This window comes from Fundulus heteroclitus, chromosome 5 (genome assembly GCF_011125445.2).
Source record: "Fundulus heteroclitus isolate FHET01 chromosome 5, MU-UCD_Fhet_4.1, whole genome shotgun sequence".
NCBI classification, from domain to species: domain Eukaryota; kingdom Metazoa; phylum Chordata; class Actinopteri; order Cyprinodontiformes; family Fundulidae; genus Fundulus; species Fundulus heteroclitus.
The window spans coordinates 30,266,701-30,285,232 of record NC_046365.1 but is presented as its reverse complement, the minus strand read 5'-3'; the positions used below and the strand labels follow the sequence as shown (position 1 = coordinate 30,285,232).

Genomic DNA, 18,532 nt, shown 5'->3' with positions numbered 1-18,532 from the left:
TGTGCAAATTAGAATACATCAAAGATGCCATTTTCAATCTAAAATACAGAAACATTTACATTTTGCGAAAAAAATTTGTTTTAAACAGATGCTTTACTCTTGAAAATGTACAGCATTAGGACAAAACTAAAGAGAAAAATAAACCCAGTCTGACATCTGGTGGCGGAAAAAGTTTATTGCAACAGATGAGTGGGGTTGAAATCAAAATTCATACCTACATTCCTGTTCTATTTCTTTGAAATGGCAATAAATAAATATTTACAGACACTCCAAAAACAAAATGAAGAAATGTAATATTTTTTATTGCTGCAAAAAGGCTATAAAATCATGAAATCTTGGGAACATGTTGGCTTAAGATGCGGAGACTGTTGCTATCCCCAGTGAAATAAGCTCAGTACTGACAGGCTGAAAGGCCACATGAAGAAAGCATTACTCAAAAAACAGAATAAAAGATTACAGTTTATAAATGTGCAAAGGGAGAAAGACCATAGTTTTTGCAGACAAGCCCTGTGGTTTGACAAAGAATTGAAGTTCTTAACCATTGATGACTTTAGTTACAATTTTTAGGAAAAAGGGGAAATCTTCCAAGCCTGTGAACACGGTCCCACCTCTGAAGTATGGGTTTAGCAGCATCGTGTGTGGGCGGTGTTTTACTGTAGGAGGGACTTGTGGTCACATAGATGGAATTATGAAGATTTTAATTTTTTTATATTTAACCTTTATTTAACCAGATGAGGAAAAAAAAACCCCGCTCTGGCCAAGAAAGGCGACAGCAAATGTTGTGGAAAAAAATAAATAGAACAAGCATTAAAAACAGAAAATGTGAACTGTTTGACAACTTCATGCAAGATAACAGCATAAATTACAGTAAGAGCATAAAAAATGTAATTTTTAGATTTGAAACACAGAAACTGTTTAAAGGATTTCTGTTGTCGGTTTCTTGAGATGGAACAGAAAGCTTTCAGTGAAACAAGCTGTGACAGTTTCAGTTCAGAACATTATGTGGAAATACTGAAGCAACATCTCAAGACTGGAAGTTAAAGTTTGCGCTCTGATGGGTTTCCTAAATCAACAATGGCCCTGAGAATGCCTGAAAACCTGTTATTCAGTGTCTTAAGGACATTAAAGTCAATGCGTTTGAATGGCCATCACAAAGGCCTAATCTCACATTTACAGAAAATTTGCGAGCAGCATTATACCAGATCTGTGTGGAGGAATGGGTTTATTTTCCAGTAAACCATTGTGAGAAGCTTGTGGCAGGATCCCTGAAATGACTGAATGACCTAAATAATGCAGATTAAAAGGCAACTCTGTAAAGTATTAAAAAAAGGAATGTACTCTTCTGAATCTTAAGAAACTTGAAAAACAAAAATGTATGTTAGAGCTGTTCAGGGTTTATATGATGATGATGATGATGATGATGATGATGATGATGATGATGATGATGATGATGATGATGATGATGATGATGATGATTGTTGTAGTTATTATTATTATTAAAGACACAAGTAGATTCATATAAAATAAAATGAAATAAATAACAAATCCACTTTTAAAGTCTCAAATAAAAAAAGGCTGAAATGCTGACGGTTCCACATTTGAGACATACCCCTTCACACAGAGTCTGTCAGTGATTGGATGAGGTTGTTTCTAGAGTCATCTTATTTTACACATACACCTGTACTCAAGATTGAAAAGTGGAAACACCAACACCAGCAAATATAACTTACTTCTATATCAGCATCCTCATTCCATCCTTAAATGCCCCTTTGAGTTTCTGCATACTTTGCTTATAGTGCCTCCACAAGAGGGCGGTATACAAAAGGGTAGAGCATTCTTTAAAAAGTACCACTTTCACTGATCCAGAACACATTTTTAACTTGTGTGCAAGCATATTAGCTTGTGCATAGAATAAACAACGTTGTCTGTAAATGTCCATGTCAACCGTCATGAGTTACACAATGACCCAGCAGCACCAGATAAGGATAAATCAGGAAATACCAGTTTCTGATCCTCCATGCTTCTTACAGTTATGACTGTTAATCTTCAATTCATTGTACATAATGTCAAACTCCTGACCGTATTGCGTATTGTTGACTGTGCTCCTGGCCACTCCATTATATACATGCAAATTAATAAGAAAGAGTCACCAACATGGTGCCCGAGAGCACCAGGTAGCGCCTAAGGACCGTATGCAGTGCCCTCAAGCTTGTTCAACAGAAAAATAACACAAGCCTCCCGTGAGCTGCTGCTAAAATGCTATTTTATTCAGTTGCTCTCCCTTTTTAATCATAGTTGTATGTACATCGATTTTAAATGACAAAAGCATTAAAGACGTGTTTATATTACATGAAGTTAAGGTGTGCTCTGACTCTTTAGTTTAAAGGTCAGTACAGGCAGCCCTTCATATGACACAGTACTGATGAAGTAGCTGTTTCAAGATGGTGGGTGACCCCTGGTCTAGATATTGTCAATGTTGCTGTAATTAAAGAAATCTGTCCTTTTTATTAAAAATATAAGGACATTTATAGGTCACAAACATTTAAGCTGCAGTGTATGCATGTAGATATCACACCGGTTAGCTCTATTCTGCTCTGAATGTAAAGCTTCCTATATTTATATTTAAAAAAAAAATGACAATGGACTACAGCAGTAGTCAACCGATTTGCAATCCTCACAAAATAAATAAATAACATAGGCCTATATACGTTTCTAGTGAAACTATTAATTGTTTTAAGTCGATGGTTTCACCTCATAAACAGTAACTAAAGCAGTTAGTAGTGCTCCTAGCTGTGGCTGTTTAATTCTCCTCTCCTTTCAGGCCAGGCCAACAAGGAAGTGAGGCATTTCCTGTCAAATGTCAGTCTACTCCCAGGTAGTAACACAGTTCAATGGCCGCGCCGCTGTTTTATACCGACGCCGACTCTTCTTTAACATGACTTCCAGTCTGCTGGATGCTTTTCTGTGTCTCAGGGAAAACGTCTAAGAGAGGAAGCCTGTTTAAAGAGCGAGGCGAGCAGCAGCACAAAGGTAGGCTACGGGAAGGAAATAGTTAGAGGAGAGTGACTGACGCGTGCACGCAACCCCCCGGGTCGCGTTCCGAACTCGGTGCGTAACGACATATTCGGTCAGGTTCCGTTCATCGCGTCCGTCTTTACCGTGATCAAAAAAATAATAATTAAAATAGGGACCATGATTTGCACATTTTTGAATGTGTTTTCTTGGAGAAACACTTTAGCGCGCAGCGCTACCCCCTACTTCCTTATTTCTTGGTCTGAAAACTAAAATAAAGTTGCGGCTTTCTGCACCGCAATGACGGATAATATGCGTGGAATATAACTATGCCCTGCGTGTAGGAACAAATGAGTCTCAAACAAATTGTTTATAATAGCAGCGTAACAAAGATATAGCTATGCAAAGCAGTCAGGTCTCAGGTGAGGAAGTAAACGCATTGACCATTGTAAACTCATGAATTAACTCTGGTTTTCGTCGTTTTTAGGAAAGCTGGCATTAGTTTAACTAATGAAACCCAGTTCTGATCACTGCCTGACCTGTAGAATGATGAAATCACTAAAATGGGGCATGTCTTACAACATGAAATTAGTCTCAAAAAGAGATAACTCTAGAAATGTTTACAAAAGACATTTTATTGTTTTATTTTATTGTTTCCTGTCTGGCAGTGCTGTCTTAATGCCAACGAGAACCAAACAGCTTTAGTTTCACAAGTGGAGCATTACTGCTTTCACCATAGTGCTCCGCTTGATATTTATGCAAAAAAAACAACATTATTGGATATTATTTTTGGGATGATTTCAAGTTCTATGGACACAGAAGGGAAAAGAGAAAGAAAGGAAGAGAAAAACGTTAAAAGGAAGAAAGGTGATAAAAATAAAGCAGCGGAAGAAGAGGGTACAAGATAACATCCTGAGAATCTGCTTCTACATCTGCAGAGAGAGATATAAAAAATTAATAGCAAAACTAACCGAAAAAGTGTAAACGGCACAAACAACCAACACAGTTGATAAAGTCCCTGAAAAATATGCAATTACAAAGCCATTTATTAGACTCTTCTGAATCACAGTGACAACAGTAAAAAAATAAAACAAAAATAAAATAAAAAATAAATAACTAATAGTTTTGAAGATCCCTAGGAATGGTTAGCCTGCCACAATTTCTTCAGACTCAACCACAGGGTCCCAGCAGAACCCACCATCTCAAACATTGCAGGCTTCGCTTGCTAACTGAAGTTTATCAGGTTTGGTGTTCATGATTCAACAATTAAAGAGACTGGCTAAAAATGGCATCCATGAAAGAGTTCCAAGGTGAAAACTACTGCTGACCAAAAAAATCATTAGAGGCTTTCGCTCATCTTTCAGTTTCCAAAAATGATGACGATCCCTGAGACTTTTGGGGAAAATGTTCCTTTGGACTGACGAGAGAAAAGGACTGCTGTTCCTGGGGCTGTTTTCCTTTGTCAGGACATGGATAACAGGCTGTAATTATGATTTCTGCTCAGTACAAAAAAAAATTTATAGAATATTTCGCCATTTGTTTATGACCAATTGCAATTGGTTTATGCACCGGGACAATGATCTAAAGCCCACCAGCCAGTCCATCTCTGAGTCACAAATAAAGGTTTTGGGAGGGGCTTAGTCAATCTCTGGGCTTAAATCTAATTAAGGTTGTACTACAGTTTATCAAGCTGGCCATTTATGCTTGAAAAACCTCCAATGTGACAATTCTGCAAAAAAAAAAAAAGCAGGGCAAAATTTCTCAAGTTATTTTTGAACTGAACATTTATTTGATCTAAATCATGTAAGTCTAACAAAAATGGAAGAAATCTGTAAGGGGACAAATACTTTTTAAGGACACTGTATAAGATACCTCTGGAATGTTGTGGGTCCTTTCCTGTGAGCTGTTGTCTCTCTCTGTCTTTGCTTCCACCTACTGCAGGCTTGTCTTGTGTGACAAACCTGTTAAACTTGCTTACTTGAACAAACAGGACCTTTTAATCGTATTCTTTGTCCCGCATGTCTATCATCCCCCCCTCCTCACTTTTCCTGCATGGCCGCCTACCCGATCACCAAACTATGTTTTTCCTAGCAAATGTTAATTTTAGTCGTGTTTTAAATTTAAAATATCTTCAGTTTCATCAGAAAAGGACTTTCATGTAGTTCCGAGTGGCATTAGGGGTATTCTCAAATTCTAAGGGCTTAACCTATAACTATATGTAAACCAATCCATATTTCAAGCTTTAAAATTTCAGCTTTTTTTATGCAGAAATCAAGAAAATTTTCACCAAGTGGCATTTATTTGTAATTTAGCAGAGTTGTTGTACAGCAGCTAAAGCGCTAAGGAGTGCTGGAGATTTACTGAAATAATTTTAAAGTGATATACGGCGTCCCACAAGGCTCAATTTTAGATCCTAAACTTTAGATGTTATTTAGACCCTGCTGCCTCTGGTGTCTCTAATCATTAGGAAATGCAGCATTCGTTTTCACACCTATGCTGATGACAGACAGCTTTACATTGCTCTGGCTCCTGATGACCTGCAGCTAATTTTCAGAATCAGTTTCATTTGACCACGATTGAGGGCACAATCAAGGAATGTCTGTCACATAATACAGATATTAGGTCAGGAAGCTGCAGATCCACTGACAGGTGTAGGTTGGCACTGCTAGCTGAGTGAGCCTTGGTGGAGAACGGCTGGTTTGATGGCATTGAAAGCTGAACTTAAGTCCACAAACAACATCCTGATGTACGTCCCTGGGTGGTCAAGGTGGTGCAGGCTGAAGTGTAGTCCCAAGTTGACCGTGTCGTCTGCTGGTCATTTTGTCCAGTAAGCAAACTGCATGGGGTCCAACGTGGGGCCCGTGATTTCCTTTAGCTGCTTCAACACTGGTCGCTCGAATAATTTGATGATCAGACTTCAGGGCGAAATGTCTTTGGTCATTTAACCCCCTGGTGGGGCTTTTCTTGGGGACAGGGATGGTAATGTAGCGGTTGATTGCAGGAGGTATGCTGTCACAGCTCTAGGGTCTTGTTGAAGATCAGAGTGAAGATTTGAGCCAGATGGTCAGTGCAAGCTGTCAGGCAGAATGGGGCAATACCATAATGTCCAGAAGGTTTTTGGACTTCTGATGCTGAAAGACCCTACTCACAACTTCTGCTGTGATTTTTAGTGCAGGTAGGGGATCAGAGAGTCGAGGCGGCTGTGGTGTTGTTGGTAGGTGGGTGGAGTCGGTCGTTTTCTATATGTTTGAGGTTTGTGAATAGCTGGTTTTAAGCCGTGTAGAAGAGGCTGCAGAGGTTGTCATCACAACATGGGGCAATTGATTTCCTACCTAAAATAAATTAGGTTTTTGTCATTTTAAAAAGCAGAATTTGTTCATCGTATTTTAATTGGATGAGAGGAAATCTCTACAGCTCAATCAAGACAAAACTGAAGTTTGAATAATTGGTAACGAGCTTCACAGAAACAACCTTACAGTAAAACTCAGAACTCTGGGAATCAAATTTAAAGTCTTGCCAGTACATTTAGCTTCTTACCTCACACACCGAACATCACCCAGAATACATATCCCCTGAACGGCTTTGTCTGCGGGTTAAATGTTTTTGTCCCAGGTCAATGCAGAAACGTTAATAAATGATTTCTGTAACAAGGAGAATGTTTCTCTTCCAGCTTCCTCTTCTGCCACATGATGATGTGCACCTGCACCATGTTGCCGACTCACCTGTATAACAGTGTTTGTGTTGGGTGGGTGCGATTGGGTGCATGTGGCTCTAGCACCTGCTCAGTGGGACTTGACAAGTGCTATATAAGTTTCAAAATAGATTAGTGTAAGGGGTCTTCTTTCTGGTCCTCCTAAAAAGAATACAGCCGCGCTCTGCAACCAATAGAAAATTCAGCGGCATGAACAAAGTCTCTGAAGTGAGCACTTAAACATTTCACAAACGATTTAAAGGTATTTTTAAGAACTTTAAAGCCATTAAAGGTCTCCGTTCGACACGCGTAACAGATCCGTTTTTATCGTGTAACCCAGGGATGGGCAACTGGCGGCCCGGGGAACGCACATGGCCCACGTCATCACGCAGTGCGGCCCGCGAATAGATCAATAATAATTTAATAATAATAATAAAAAAAAAATAAAAAAAAATGTAATTATACCTTTGACTGATAGAGGGCGCGCCGTACCCAAACAATAGGCACGGGCCGCTTTGCAACAGCGAGGAAGAAAGTCAAGAGCCATGGCCACTAGCAGTGGCATAAAGGATAAACTTGACCGAGAAAGTCACATTTTTCAGACAAAATGGGAAGAAGTACGGACGTGGGGATTTTTTTTTTTTTTTTTGCTACACAGCACCTCGTTCACAGACCAGTGTGATGCATTCACGAGCATCAGAAAGCTATGGTGCATTCAGGAGTATGGGACATTAGATTTTTTAGAATAAAAAGCTAACAGAGGTGCATAATCAAAAAATAACAGAAATACAATTATAGAGCATTCAGTATTGTAAGAAAGCCCACACAGTTTCTGGATAGACACATTATTGTTTGAGTTAAGTTCTGTTCCGTTTTATGCCTCTTTCCTTGTAAATTTGAAATGTCCCATGCTTCTGAATGCATTGATATGGAAGAGTTTAAATTCCTTTCTTGCGTTTTTTTTTTAAAGCAAACGGTTTGTCTTTAGCTTAAGGACATATTAAAATGCATTTATATGCAGAAAATAGTTATATGTTGGTGCGGAAAACATACAGATATAAATTCATCTAAAATTTGTTCTTATTGAGATTAATTTGTAGCGTCTTTCATATCCAAATTATATCCAATGGTTGTGCCGAAAAAAATGTGGCCCTCTTTATCATGGAAGTTGCCCATCCCTGGTGTAACCCATCACCGGACACCAAACTCTTCAAAGTTTCTGAAAAAAAAAAACAACACCCAAAGTATAACACCCAAAGTAATAAGATACACCGTTTTTTGTTTTTTTTTCATGCGTGTACAGTCCGAAAGAAAGGTGGGAGTTTACACCGCTGTTGCGTTTAATGAACAGGAAAAAAGATCACTGGCTGATTGAAGCATCAGCATTGAACAACTTTACTAGTGATTATCTCAAAAGTTTGCAAAAACAAACAAACAAACAAAAAATACAGTCTGCACAGTTCTTGAGCTCGGTGCCAAACAGGAAAGAGTCATTGTTGACAGGGTTGTTTTTTTTAAAACATTTCAACAGTTGGTTACCGTCACACCCTAAACAGTCGTTAGACCGTATCTCCTACCTCATCGCAGCCGGTAGAAAGCAAAGCAGGAAGTGTGAGAGCCGAGGCAGGGTTTGGTTTCATTTATGCTGTGACAGTGACTCTCTGTTGCAGCCGGGTGTTTTTACATCATGCCGTGGTTCAGTTTACTTTAGATGCCATTCTTATTCTGGATTTAACTTTTAGAGCTGTCTGTGGTCTCTTTGTGCAGAGAAAAAATGTGAAGACAAAAAAAAAATAAAGAGATGAACAACGCATTCAGAGGTACTGTTAAAGTTTTCTTTTAATACAACTCTTTTCCACTTTCTCAAATCCCCCAAATCTTTGCTTATCCTAGTTGTAGCGTAGCGTCGCTAGTTGTTGAAAGATGATCTCCTTTCCAACTGATGGCTCACTTTGCCTTTGATGAATGTTGAATTAACAAAACACCTCGGTGAACATGCCGTAAAAGCTACAAAAACACAATCCAAATGCATGCCGTCTTCCAGAATGTGATTATTAACTTGAACCTGTTCCAATGTGCTTATTTTTAAAATTTCTTGATTAATTGCTTTATTCTTTTATGTAACCCTTTTATTGGTAAACAGAAAGAACACCTGAAAATGGAGCGTTATATTTAACTGTATGATAAACCTAAGCTTGTGACCTTAAAGTGAGAGACCTAAATGTGTGTGTGATGTGCAAATAGTTTCAAGGTCGATTTAACAACCTGAAAAGGGAAAATTGAGTTTGCATGACTTAAACTGACTCTCAACAAAGATGGCTGTCCGTACACTACACTACGTTTTTTCTAACTTTAAATGGAAAAGTAAACTTAAAATACTTAAAAGGAAATCCCTGTTGGTATTTAGTCCGTGTTCACAAAATCCAAATGTTATTTTTCGAGGATATTTTTAGATCTTTTTAAATTGTAACTGAAAATGCTTGTCTTTATTTTCAGCTGATTTGGGCCATTTTTTACATGGTTTGGCTCGTGGACGTTGGTCGGGAGCTGTATTAACAGGTATGTGTGGCCTACGCATTCCCGGTGCAGAAATATCTCGACGTTGACATAAGTTCTGTTATTTTGACCCTTCATTTAACCGATTACAATCCACATTATGCAAAGGTTAAGATATGTAGAGGTGCTGGTCATATAATTAGAATAGCATGAAAAAGTAGAATTTTTTGTTGTAGTAATACCATTCAAAAAGGGAAACTTGTATATTATATTCTTTCATTACACCCAGACTGATATATTTCAAGTGTTTATTTCTTTTAATTTTGATGATTATAACTGACAACTAATGAAAAGGCCGAATTCAGGATCTCAGAAAATTTGAATATTGTGAAAAGAACACTTGGTGCCGCACTCTGATCAGCTAATTAACTCAAAACACTTGAAAAGGCCTTTAAATGTTCTCTCAGTCTAGTTCTGTAGGCTACTCAATCATGGGGAGGACTGCTGACTGGACAGTTGTCCAAACGACGACCATTGACACCTTGCGCAAGGAGGGCAACACACAAACGGTCATTGCTAAAGATGCTGGCTGTTCGCAGAGCTCTGTGTCCAAGCACATTAATCGAGAGGCGAAGGGAAGGAAAAGATGGGGTAGAAAAAAGTGTACAAGCAAAAGGGATGACCGCACCCTGGAGAGGATTGTGAAACAAAACCCATTTAGAAATGTGGGGAGATTCACAGAGTGGACTTCAGCTGGAGTCAGAGCTTCAAGAACCTCCGCGCACAGACGTATGCAAGACATGGTTTCAGCTGTCGCATTCCTGGTGTCAAGCCCCTCTTGAACAAGAGACCGCTTCAGAAGCGTCTCGCCTGGGCTAAAGACAAAAAGGACTGGTGACTGCTGATTGGTCCAAAGTTATGTTCTCTGATGAAAGTAAATTCTGCGTTTCCTTTGGAAATCAAGGTCCCAGAGTCTGGAGGTATGCACAGAATCCATATTGCTTGAGGTCCAGTTTAGAATTTCCACAGTCGGTGATGGTTTTGTGGTGCCATGTCATCTGCTGGTGTTGGTCCACTGTGTTTTCTAAGGTCCAAGGTTGACGCAGCCGTCTACCAGGAAGTTTTAGAGCACTTCATGCTCCCTGCTGCTGACCAACCTTATGAAGATGCAGATTTCTGGCACCTGCACACAGCACCAAAGCTACCAGTACCTGGTTTAGGGACCATGGTATCCCTGTTCTTAGATGGCCAGCAAACTTGCCTGACCTTAACATAGAAAATCAATGACTGATCGACTTCATGCCACAGCGCATTGCTGCAGTGATCCAGGGAAAAGGAGCCTCTAATAAGTATTAATTGTTGTACATGCTCAAACTTTTCATGTTCATACTTTTCAGTTGGCCAACATTTCTGGAAATCACTTTTTTTGTTGTTGGTCTTAAGTAATATTCTAATTTTACGAGATACTGAATTTGGGGTTTTCGTTACTTGTCAGTTAACATCTTCAAAATGAAAATAAATAAACACCTGAAGTATATCTGACCATGTGTAATTAATGAATATAATATATAAGTTTCACTTTTTGAATGGAATTACCAAAAAAAATAAATAATAATAATTGTGATATTCTAATTATATGACCAGCACCTGTAGTTACCGGCCAATTTATTAGGTACACCCTGCCATTACCAAGTTGGACCCACTTTTCTGTTCGGAACTGCATCTAATGTTTACAGAATAGATTCAACACGGTGTCAGAAATATTCCTCCGAAGATTTGGTTCATATTGATGTGATAGCGTCACTCAGTTGCTGTGGATTTGTCCGCTGCACGTCTATGATGTAAATTTCCCGCTTCCATAGACCCAGCTTTCCGGTTAAAGGTTCAGCGTGTTTTTCAGAGATGATGTATGAACTTCAGCAGGTTGTCTCCACTATGTCTAGTGGACATAGTGGAGACGACCATGTGGTGCCATGTGATTTGCTGACTGTTTTAACAAGCAATTAAATAGGTGTACCTATTAAAGTGGCCAGTGACTATTTAAAAGATGTAGGTCTATTTTAAACATGATTAAACAGATTCACGTTATTAACAAATCGCATCTTCACATGTTAAGTCTCCTACTTTCATGTTTGAAAATGAGTTGGTAGAAAATCTAATAGACATTAGTAACACGTGATTCCTCTTGTTCAGCATCTGTTAATCCACAGGTTTTTTTTTTTAGCTCAGTTTTAGGGCATATTTTTTATAAATAGCTCCTTTTTTTTCTCCAGAGTTTCCTGTGATGGCTTTGGCCTCTATTCTAATGAGCCCAGCAGCAAATTAGAAGTTTGATCTTGTTGTAGCCAGGCTGAATTGTTAACATAAAAGAACATGAAACATGAAAAGAACATGAAAAGGTAACATAAAAACTGCACTGGCAAGTTAATCCTGGTCAACAGGAACAACTTCCCACTGAACATTCTTCACATTCAGTCAAAGCGAGATCTCTGTTTTTTTCCTTATCTTTGACTGGTCTTAATTTAAACGCATTGGTCATTTTTTATACAATTGAATGTGTTTTTAAGGAAAAATTATAAAATAATAATACAAATTCTTGGAAATATTCAGTCAGCCTTGTGTGTTCACATTATTCCAAAGGTCAAACGATCAGCTAATGAAATGTCAGATGACAGTATACAGCAGGAACTTCTTTACAGACGATTTACCTCTTTAACACATACTTTGCACTGAAGGTTTTGCAATAACATGACTTTTTTTTTTTTATAGTTTTAATGGACCACAGGAAACGACTGAAGGACATATTCATCGGCATCGCTGTTGGAGTGACGGTCATCATCATCTACCTGACTGCTCAGGATGAGCCTGATCGTTCGTATGGACCAGCATACAGAAAATCCAACTCCACGGTCTCTCCATCGTCCGAACAGAAGTGGGAGGATCCAGGCCCGTACCATGTGGCCTACCCGCGGAACTACAGATTCATCATGGATGACACGCCGACGTGCAGGACCACCAGTCCCTTCCTGATCCTGATGATTCCCGTTGCTCCCGGCGACATGGCAGCTCGAGACACCATCCGAAGGACGTGGGGGGGAGAGAAACTTATACTCGGTCAGCTGGTTGAGATCATCTTTATAGTGGGGCTACCGGGGGGGCACAATGCCAACCAGCAGCAGGAGAGACTGCAACAGGAGAATGAGCGCTATCACGATCTCGTTCAGAGTAATTTCCAGGACAGCTATCGCAACCTGACCATCAAGACGATGGTTATGCTGGAGTGGCTGTCCCAGCACTGCGGCGCGTCTTCCTTTATGATAAAAATCGACTCGGACATGTTGCTCCATGCGAAAAACTTGGTGAGGTTGCTGCTTGATCCGAAGACACCTAAAGAAAACTACATGACAGGCTTAGTATGGTGGCACAGCCCAGTTTTAAGAAACCCATTCAACAAGTTTTACATGCCGAGAGACGTGATAGCTGAGCCGGAGTACCCACCGTATCCTCTGGGCATGGCTTACGTCATGTCTCTGGATCTACCTAAGAAGATCCTGAGCGCCTCGCCTCAAATCAAACCCATCTACATCGAAGATGCATATCTGGGCATGTGCCTGAAACGTCTGGGTATCTCTCCTACCGACCCTCCCGATGAAAGCATGTTTCAGGTAACCCCCCAGCATCCTCTGAGTAGCTGCGATCTTTCCAAAGTGATCGCAATGACAACGACGAGCATTTTCCAAATGCAAGGCTACTGGCAGAGGATCCAGCAAGGAGTGCAGTGCGTAGCTTAACTGGAATGTCAACGTTTTTTTTGGATGGTTTTTGGCAAAGTTCCCACTTAATTTTGGGGCATAGATGGAACATATGTTTGAGTCAGTCGAGAAAAAAAATTTTCGGCTGTGAAGACGACCAGTTAACTGCCGACTTTGTTTGTTTAAAATTGTCTTGGTGGGATCTTAATGGACAGTTTGATGCTGGTTGAAATAAACAGATTTTGGGAAAAAGCTAAATATCTCTTAAATGTTTTCCTTTTTTAATTTGTGGTCTTTTTTTCTTAGAATGTCATAGTTTTTACTACCGATTGGTATTTGCCCGTCTAGTGGCTTATGTCATCTGTGTGGCGTTTTGGTCGTTCTCCTCCTGAATGAATGTAAAAAAAAATTTACGGTATGCCAGTTTACTAACAAAACCACGTCAAGCATATTAGGCAAGGCAAATTTTTTTGTACAGCACATCTCAGTACAAAGACAATGCAAAGTGCTTTACATGATTAAAATATAGGAAAATAAAAAAGAATAACAGCAAGTTGGAATAAAATGTAGAAAAAAATAAAACATGGGAGAATAAAAGCTAAAAGCAACTATTAAAAACAGTGGGAATACAAAGTTGAACTAATTATGTTTAAAACAGTTTACCTAGAACAGTCGAAGGCAATCCTAAACAAATGGGGTTTTAATCTTGATTTAAAGGAACCACTTTTACAGTTTTCTGGGAGTTTGTTCCAGATAAGTGGAGCATAGGAACTACATGCTGCTTCTCCATGGTAATATTAGACATATTAATAAACATAACATTTATTATGTTTTTTAATAATTAGTATTTTTTAAATTTATTGGTTTATTTATTGGGACATTTAAATATTTCTGCTTTTATTTTTAATTCTGTCAGTTTTGGTCCTCAATACGACTCTGAACTAAGAGGAAATTATTTCCGACGTAAGATAACTAAACAAACTCTTACCTTCTTTTTAAAAAAGGGCTATTTAGTCTAGTCTGAGCTTAAGTGAATAATCTTTTTAGGGGGAAATGTATGCAGCTTTGAGATGTTGATGTTATGGAAAGTAGTGACCGAAGAGATAAAATTTTAAAAAGCACAAATTATGGTGTTTAGACCTCTGCAATAGAAAGGTAAAGAAGATAAATATTTATAGTTTAAAGTAGAAATAGTATGTTGATATAAAATATATAAATATTCTTATAGTCCACAGGAAGCTGCCGTGCAGATTCATCTCTTTAATCGTGTTAGTTTTATTACCAATATTTAATATTTAACTTTAATCTCAAGGCTCTGGTACAGTCTGGCACTTAACAGTATAAAGGATATCCAATGGCTCAATTTTGCCTCATCATTTACTTTTAAAGCGTTGTTTTAAAAAAAATCATATTTTTTTTATAGCTGTAGTTCATCACCACACCAGGAGGGGGCAGGCTAGCATCAGATAAAAGCTGTAACCCTGACCAGCGCTGACTGAAGCTCTCAGCAGTGCCATACTATGAGCCATTACGTCTTTTAACACCTTTCACCCATTTGTTTGGGAAGGATAATCACATCAATATATGTATTTATGTAACAATAGATATTACAGTTTCATCTTAGGAAGTGGCTATTGTTTGATGGAAGGAAACCTTTTCAGCTTTTCTGTGGACTTATTAGGTTAGATTCTCAGTTATGAGACAGGCAAACCAAGCTTGGGTGATGTTGAATATTTAAATAATATTATGTAAGAGTATTATCTTATACAATATTGTACGAAAAGGAACAGAAAATTAGGTACAGAGGCCTGGCTTGGCTGACATGGAGATGTTTTTTTTTTTTTTTTAACTAAAGCACTCTTCAACAGAAAGAGTAGATTGTGTCTAATCCCAATGTTTCTCTCAGAGAGCACCAAAACATATCCGCATGTTACTGACATATTTAAAAATTTTTGGAACACCCGTCAGCCGAATCTTGCTCTGTCCTTGACTCTTATCGGCGTCCAGAACACTTTATTTTACCATCATGATGCCGTTTAGCACAGCTCACTGAGGCTGCACTGTGTTTGAAACAAACTTGGCTTTAACTGCTTGAAATGAAAGTGCGTCCTGGTAAAGGACTGAATTGATGCTAAACGAGGTGAAACTAAATCCAAGCCTCAGATAAACACATGGTTCATATTGGACTTTTTGAAATCCTCATTTGTGAGTTCCACCAACTGTTGAAGTTAGGGGAAATTAACAATGTTGTAAGTTCCTAAACAAAGACAATGACCTTGAATGAAAAATAATTTCTTTATCAATCATTTGTGTATAATTACCTTCTGTTTCGGACCGCGGAATACAGATTTGCTGACATCTGTCCACTTTGGGGTGTGCCATCTGAAATATTTTAATTAAATACAATATGGCTCAGCCATCAGATGGATTCCTTTTTTTCTTTAGTTTTTACAGAAGGATACATTTTCCATCCACATCCTGTTTCTCTCCACTCGACTGTTTGTTTGGGTGGGCATCTGCTGAGTCTATACCTAGGTCCATTTGTTGTCTCACCATTCTAGGTAGTTGTAGACATAAACACACACGGAGAGACTATACAGACTTTCCCAAATGCACACACAGCTGAGTAAATTGCACATCTTCTCTTCCATTGATGTTTTTTGGGCCAAGTTAACTGGATAAATTCATTCAGTGCTCCCAATCCTGAATATTGTGTTTATGTGGCGTACTTTGCATGGAAAGAAACAGTAAAAACCATGGTCAGGTTTTTTCAAAAAGCTAGTTTAGCATACTGTACAAACAGGTATAGAAATAAAGAGGTTTTATAATTCTCAACTGGTAACTCATTTAGGGATTTGCACACATATGCAGATGCAATGACATTTATTTGCACCTCCTGGTAATAAAGTGTAAAAAATCTTCAACCTTTTAATGCAGAAGTTGAATCTTTCTCTGAAAAGTGCAAAAAGGCAACTTTTACTTTAAGTGGACAATATGTAAAAAAAAAAAAAAAAATCTGAATTTCTGTTCCAATGAGACTCGTTTGTGAGATTAAAAGTAACTTTTGAGAGTATTCCTTTTCACTAAGCCCGCATTTCTTTATTAAAATTTTTTAAAATTGGTCTACTGTAATAGTCCAATGTTAGATTAGAAGATTACGTTGTGTTATTAATTGCAGTAAGAGGAAAATAATGATATAAAGGTTTTGAAATATCAGTCTGTATGTAATTTATCTCTACAATGTGTTTCACTAGTTAGTTGAGATGCTAAAAATAATTAACTTTTCAATAATAGTACCTCTAACAATCTCTTGAAGATAACTATAACAGTTTCTCAAACAATTTTTCAAACCGATATGTTTCATTAACTTGATAAAACTTTCTAGGAACGTTAAATTAGTAGTCTATGACTTTCTGTCTCCCTGAGATAAGAGTGTAATGTGACATAAAGGACTATTGCTTGATGAAGAACCATATTTATATGGCACGATGAACAGTGAGGAGGGAAGAGTTAAACAATCTCTCCAATACTCAGTATAAAGGCCCGTTTACACTACACCTAAAAACCGAGCCATGCCGAGACCGGTCCTAGCTTGGTCCAGTTAACTGAGATAAATGCAGCCGTTTACACACACAGGAGTTATCTCGGTTATGGTTCCTTGGTTGCTCCTCGCCTCCTAGTGGCGATCTGCGTTACTACCGCTCTCTGGGATTGAAGGCGGGACCGAGCAAATCAAAATGGCGGCACCCGTCACATTCAGGATGTTATTGTTGTTGCTGGGCCTTTCAGACAGGCTGCGACGACCGCACTGCTGCGCTGTGAAACCCATTCTTTTCAATGGCTTGCGCCGCGCCAGGGCGGTTTATCGCTGCGTCGAGCAAAGCGCAAGCACAGCGCAGCGCACCGCTTCGCGCGCCGCGCTCAAAGTTGAACATAGTTGAACTTTGAGCACGGCGAGCGCGGCGCGCCGTGACGAATGTACGCGTTGCCATAGAAACCGCAAATGCGCTGCGCTGAACCCCGCGGCCAGCGCAGCGCAAATCGCTTCCTGTCTGAAAGGCCCTTAGACAGATTCGGCTTTTGGGACGTGGATAAGACAAATGAACGTCTAATAAGGATTTACAGACGCGGGAAACAACAACAGACGCTGAGGTTCATAAGCAGAGTCATCACTGGAAACCGTGTGGCACGGTAAGGAAGCTAGTATTATTATGAATGTCTGAAATTTGTCTGAATGGAGCGTGAATCGGGACGTGCAGCCAGACACGCTGGAAAACCCGCTGACAGTCAGCTGACTGTAAGGGCATGACGCGGTCTGCTCATGCGCTCCTCGTTATCAGGGAACCGGGCTAAAAAAAACCAGTCCGAGACCTGGTGATGAACTGGTCTGCAGTTAGCGCGGTCCGGTTATCGTTAGCGCGGTCTGGTTCAGTCTGCTGACCATTTACACACAAGAGTTATCTCGGCTACCGAGCTCGGACTGGTCTCGGCTCGGTTAAAAAAGTGTAGTGTAAACGGGCCTTAAGAGAGCTACAAAAAAAGAGTGCCATCTTTTTTGGCACTAGTGGCCTTTATTTGATAGTTAGCTGACAATAAATGGGGTTGAGAGAGGGGGGGACGACATGCGGCAAAGATCCACAGGCTGGGACTTGAACCTGGGACGCATGGTTTACCCTTATGCCACCGCCGCGCCTCAAAGAGAGACATGTTGAGGTCGCCAAGTCTCCTAACAACCATTAGAAGTCATGTACATGCCAGCATGTACATGATACACTTTCCTGACATTAATAGCATGAATCCCACTTCAACTTTAACTGGAAGTTTAGCTTTGGTCACATGGAAGTAAGACTGAGTTTTTTTGACAAACATTCCAGGTGGGTTGGCCTGAAATAAAGGCTAAATATGAAACAGATGAGTGTTGTTGTGGAGGATCTGTAATGCTGTGGGACGTCTAAAGGCCCTGCCAACCTTGTCATGATTGAACAATATGGCATAAATATTGTGGCATAAATATAATAGAACATGGCATAAATATGGCATAAAAACTGCATGAACTTTTTGAATTGCAAGCTATTTTGAATATAAACCTGGTGATCTCTACCGGTAAACCCAAAATGGGTCACGTTGGGTCTTTCAACAAATTATCGACAGCATATGACCAAATCAACTCTCCATTGTTGGGGCGATCAGTTCCGGGTGAATCTACATGTGAATCTAAGCTCCAATGAGGCCGCGTCTGCAGGTCTATAAAGCTGGCAACTCCACACTACTCCAGACATTTTGAATTGAGAAAACTTCCAGGATGGGAAGCGAAACGTCTTCCGTTTCAGAATAGAAGTCAAGTTGTTGTTTTTTTTGTTGTTTTTTTTTTAACCCTTTTCTGGATTTGCCAAATCAATGCAAAGAATCAACCTCCCCTCACGACCACCTTGGTCCACCAATGTAAATCCAAAAGAAAACCAGTGGGGTGAGTTCAAGATAACAGGAGAGGACCTAAAGAAATTCTTGAAAGACAAACAATCAAAAATGTGTCTCTTTGTAAGCTCAAGAAGTTCTTCTTTTCACGCTGAAAACATGTAGT

The 18,532-nt window shown here is 39.3% G+C and overlaps 1 protein-coding gene across 2 annotated transcripts; it reads left to right on the top strand.

The window, feature by feature from the left end:
* Positions 1-2,834: 2,834 nt before the first annotated feature.
* On the top strand, positions 2,835-13,207 carry LOC105939462 (beta-1,3-galactosyltransferase 2). Of its 2 annotated transcripts, none has more exons than XM_012881624.3 (3): positions 2,835-3,030; positions 9,200-9,262; positions 11,969-13,207. In XM_012881624.3, exons 1-3 carry the CDS (start codon positions 2,955-2,957, stop codon positions 12,988-12,990), a joined length of 1,161 nt encoding a protein of 386 aa, XP_012737078.2. In that variant the 5' UTR covers positions 2,835-2,954; the 3' UTR covers positions 12,991-13,207. The 2 variants fall into 2 exon arrangements, with proteins under 2 accessions (XP_012737078.2, XP_012737088.2); XM_012881634.3 differs by lacking the exon at positions 2,835-3,030 and adding an exon at positions 7,976-8,523.
* The last annotated feature ends 5,325 nt before the right edge of the window (positions 13,208-18,532 follow it).

Excerpts from the sequence above, each read along its gene's own strand:
- LOC105939462 (XM_012881624.3), top strand. The coding sequence starts at position 2,955 with ATGCTTTTCTGTGTCTCAGGGAAAACGTCTAAGAGAGGAAGCCTGTTT. Across the intron at positions 3,031-9,199 it reads AGGCGAGCAGCAGCACAAAG|CTGATTTGGGCCATTTTTTA; the intron begins GTAGGCTACGGG and ends CTTTATTTTCAG. Across the intron at positions 9,263-11,968 it reads GTCGGGAGCTGTATTAACAG|TTTTAATGGACCACAGGAAA; the intron begins GTATGTGTGGCC and ends TTTTTTTTATAG.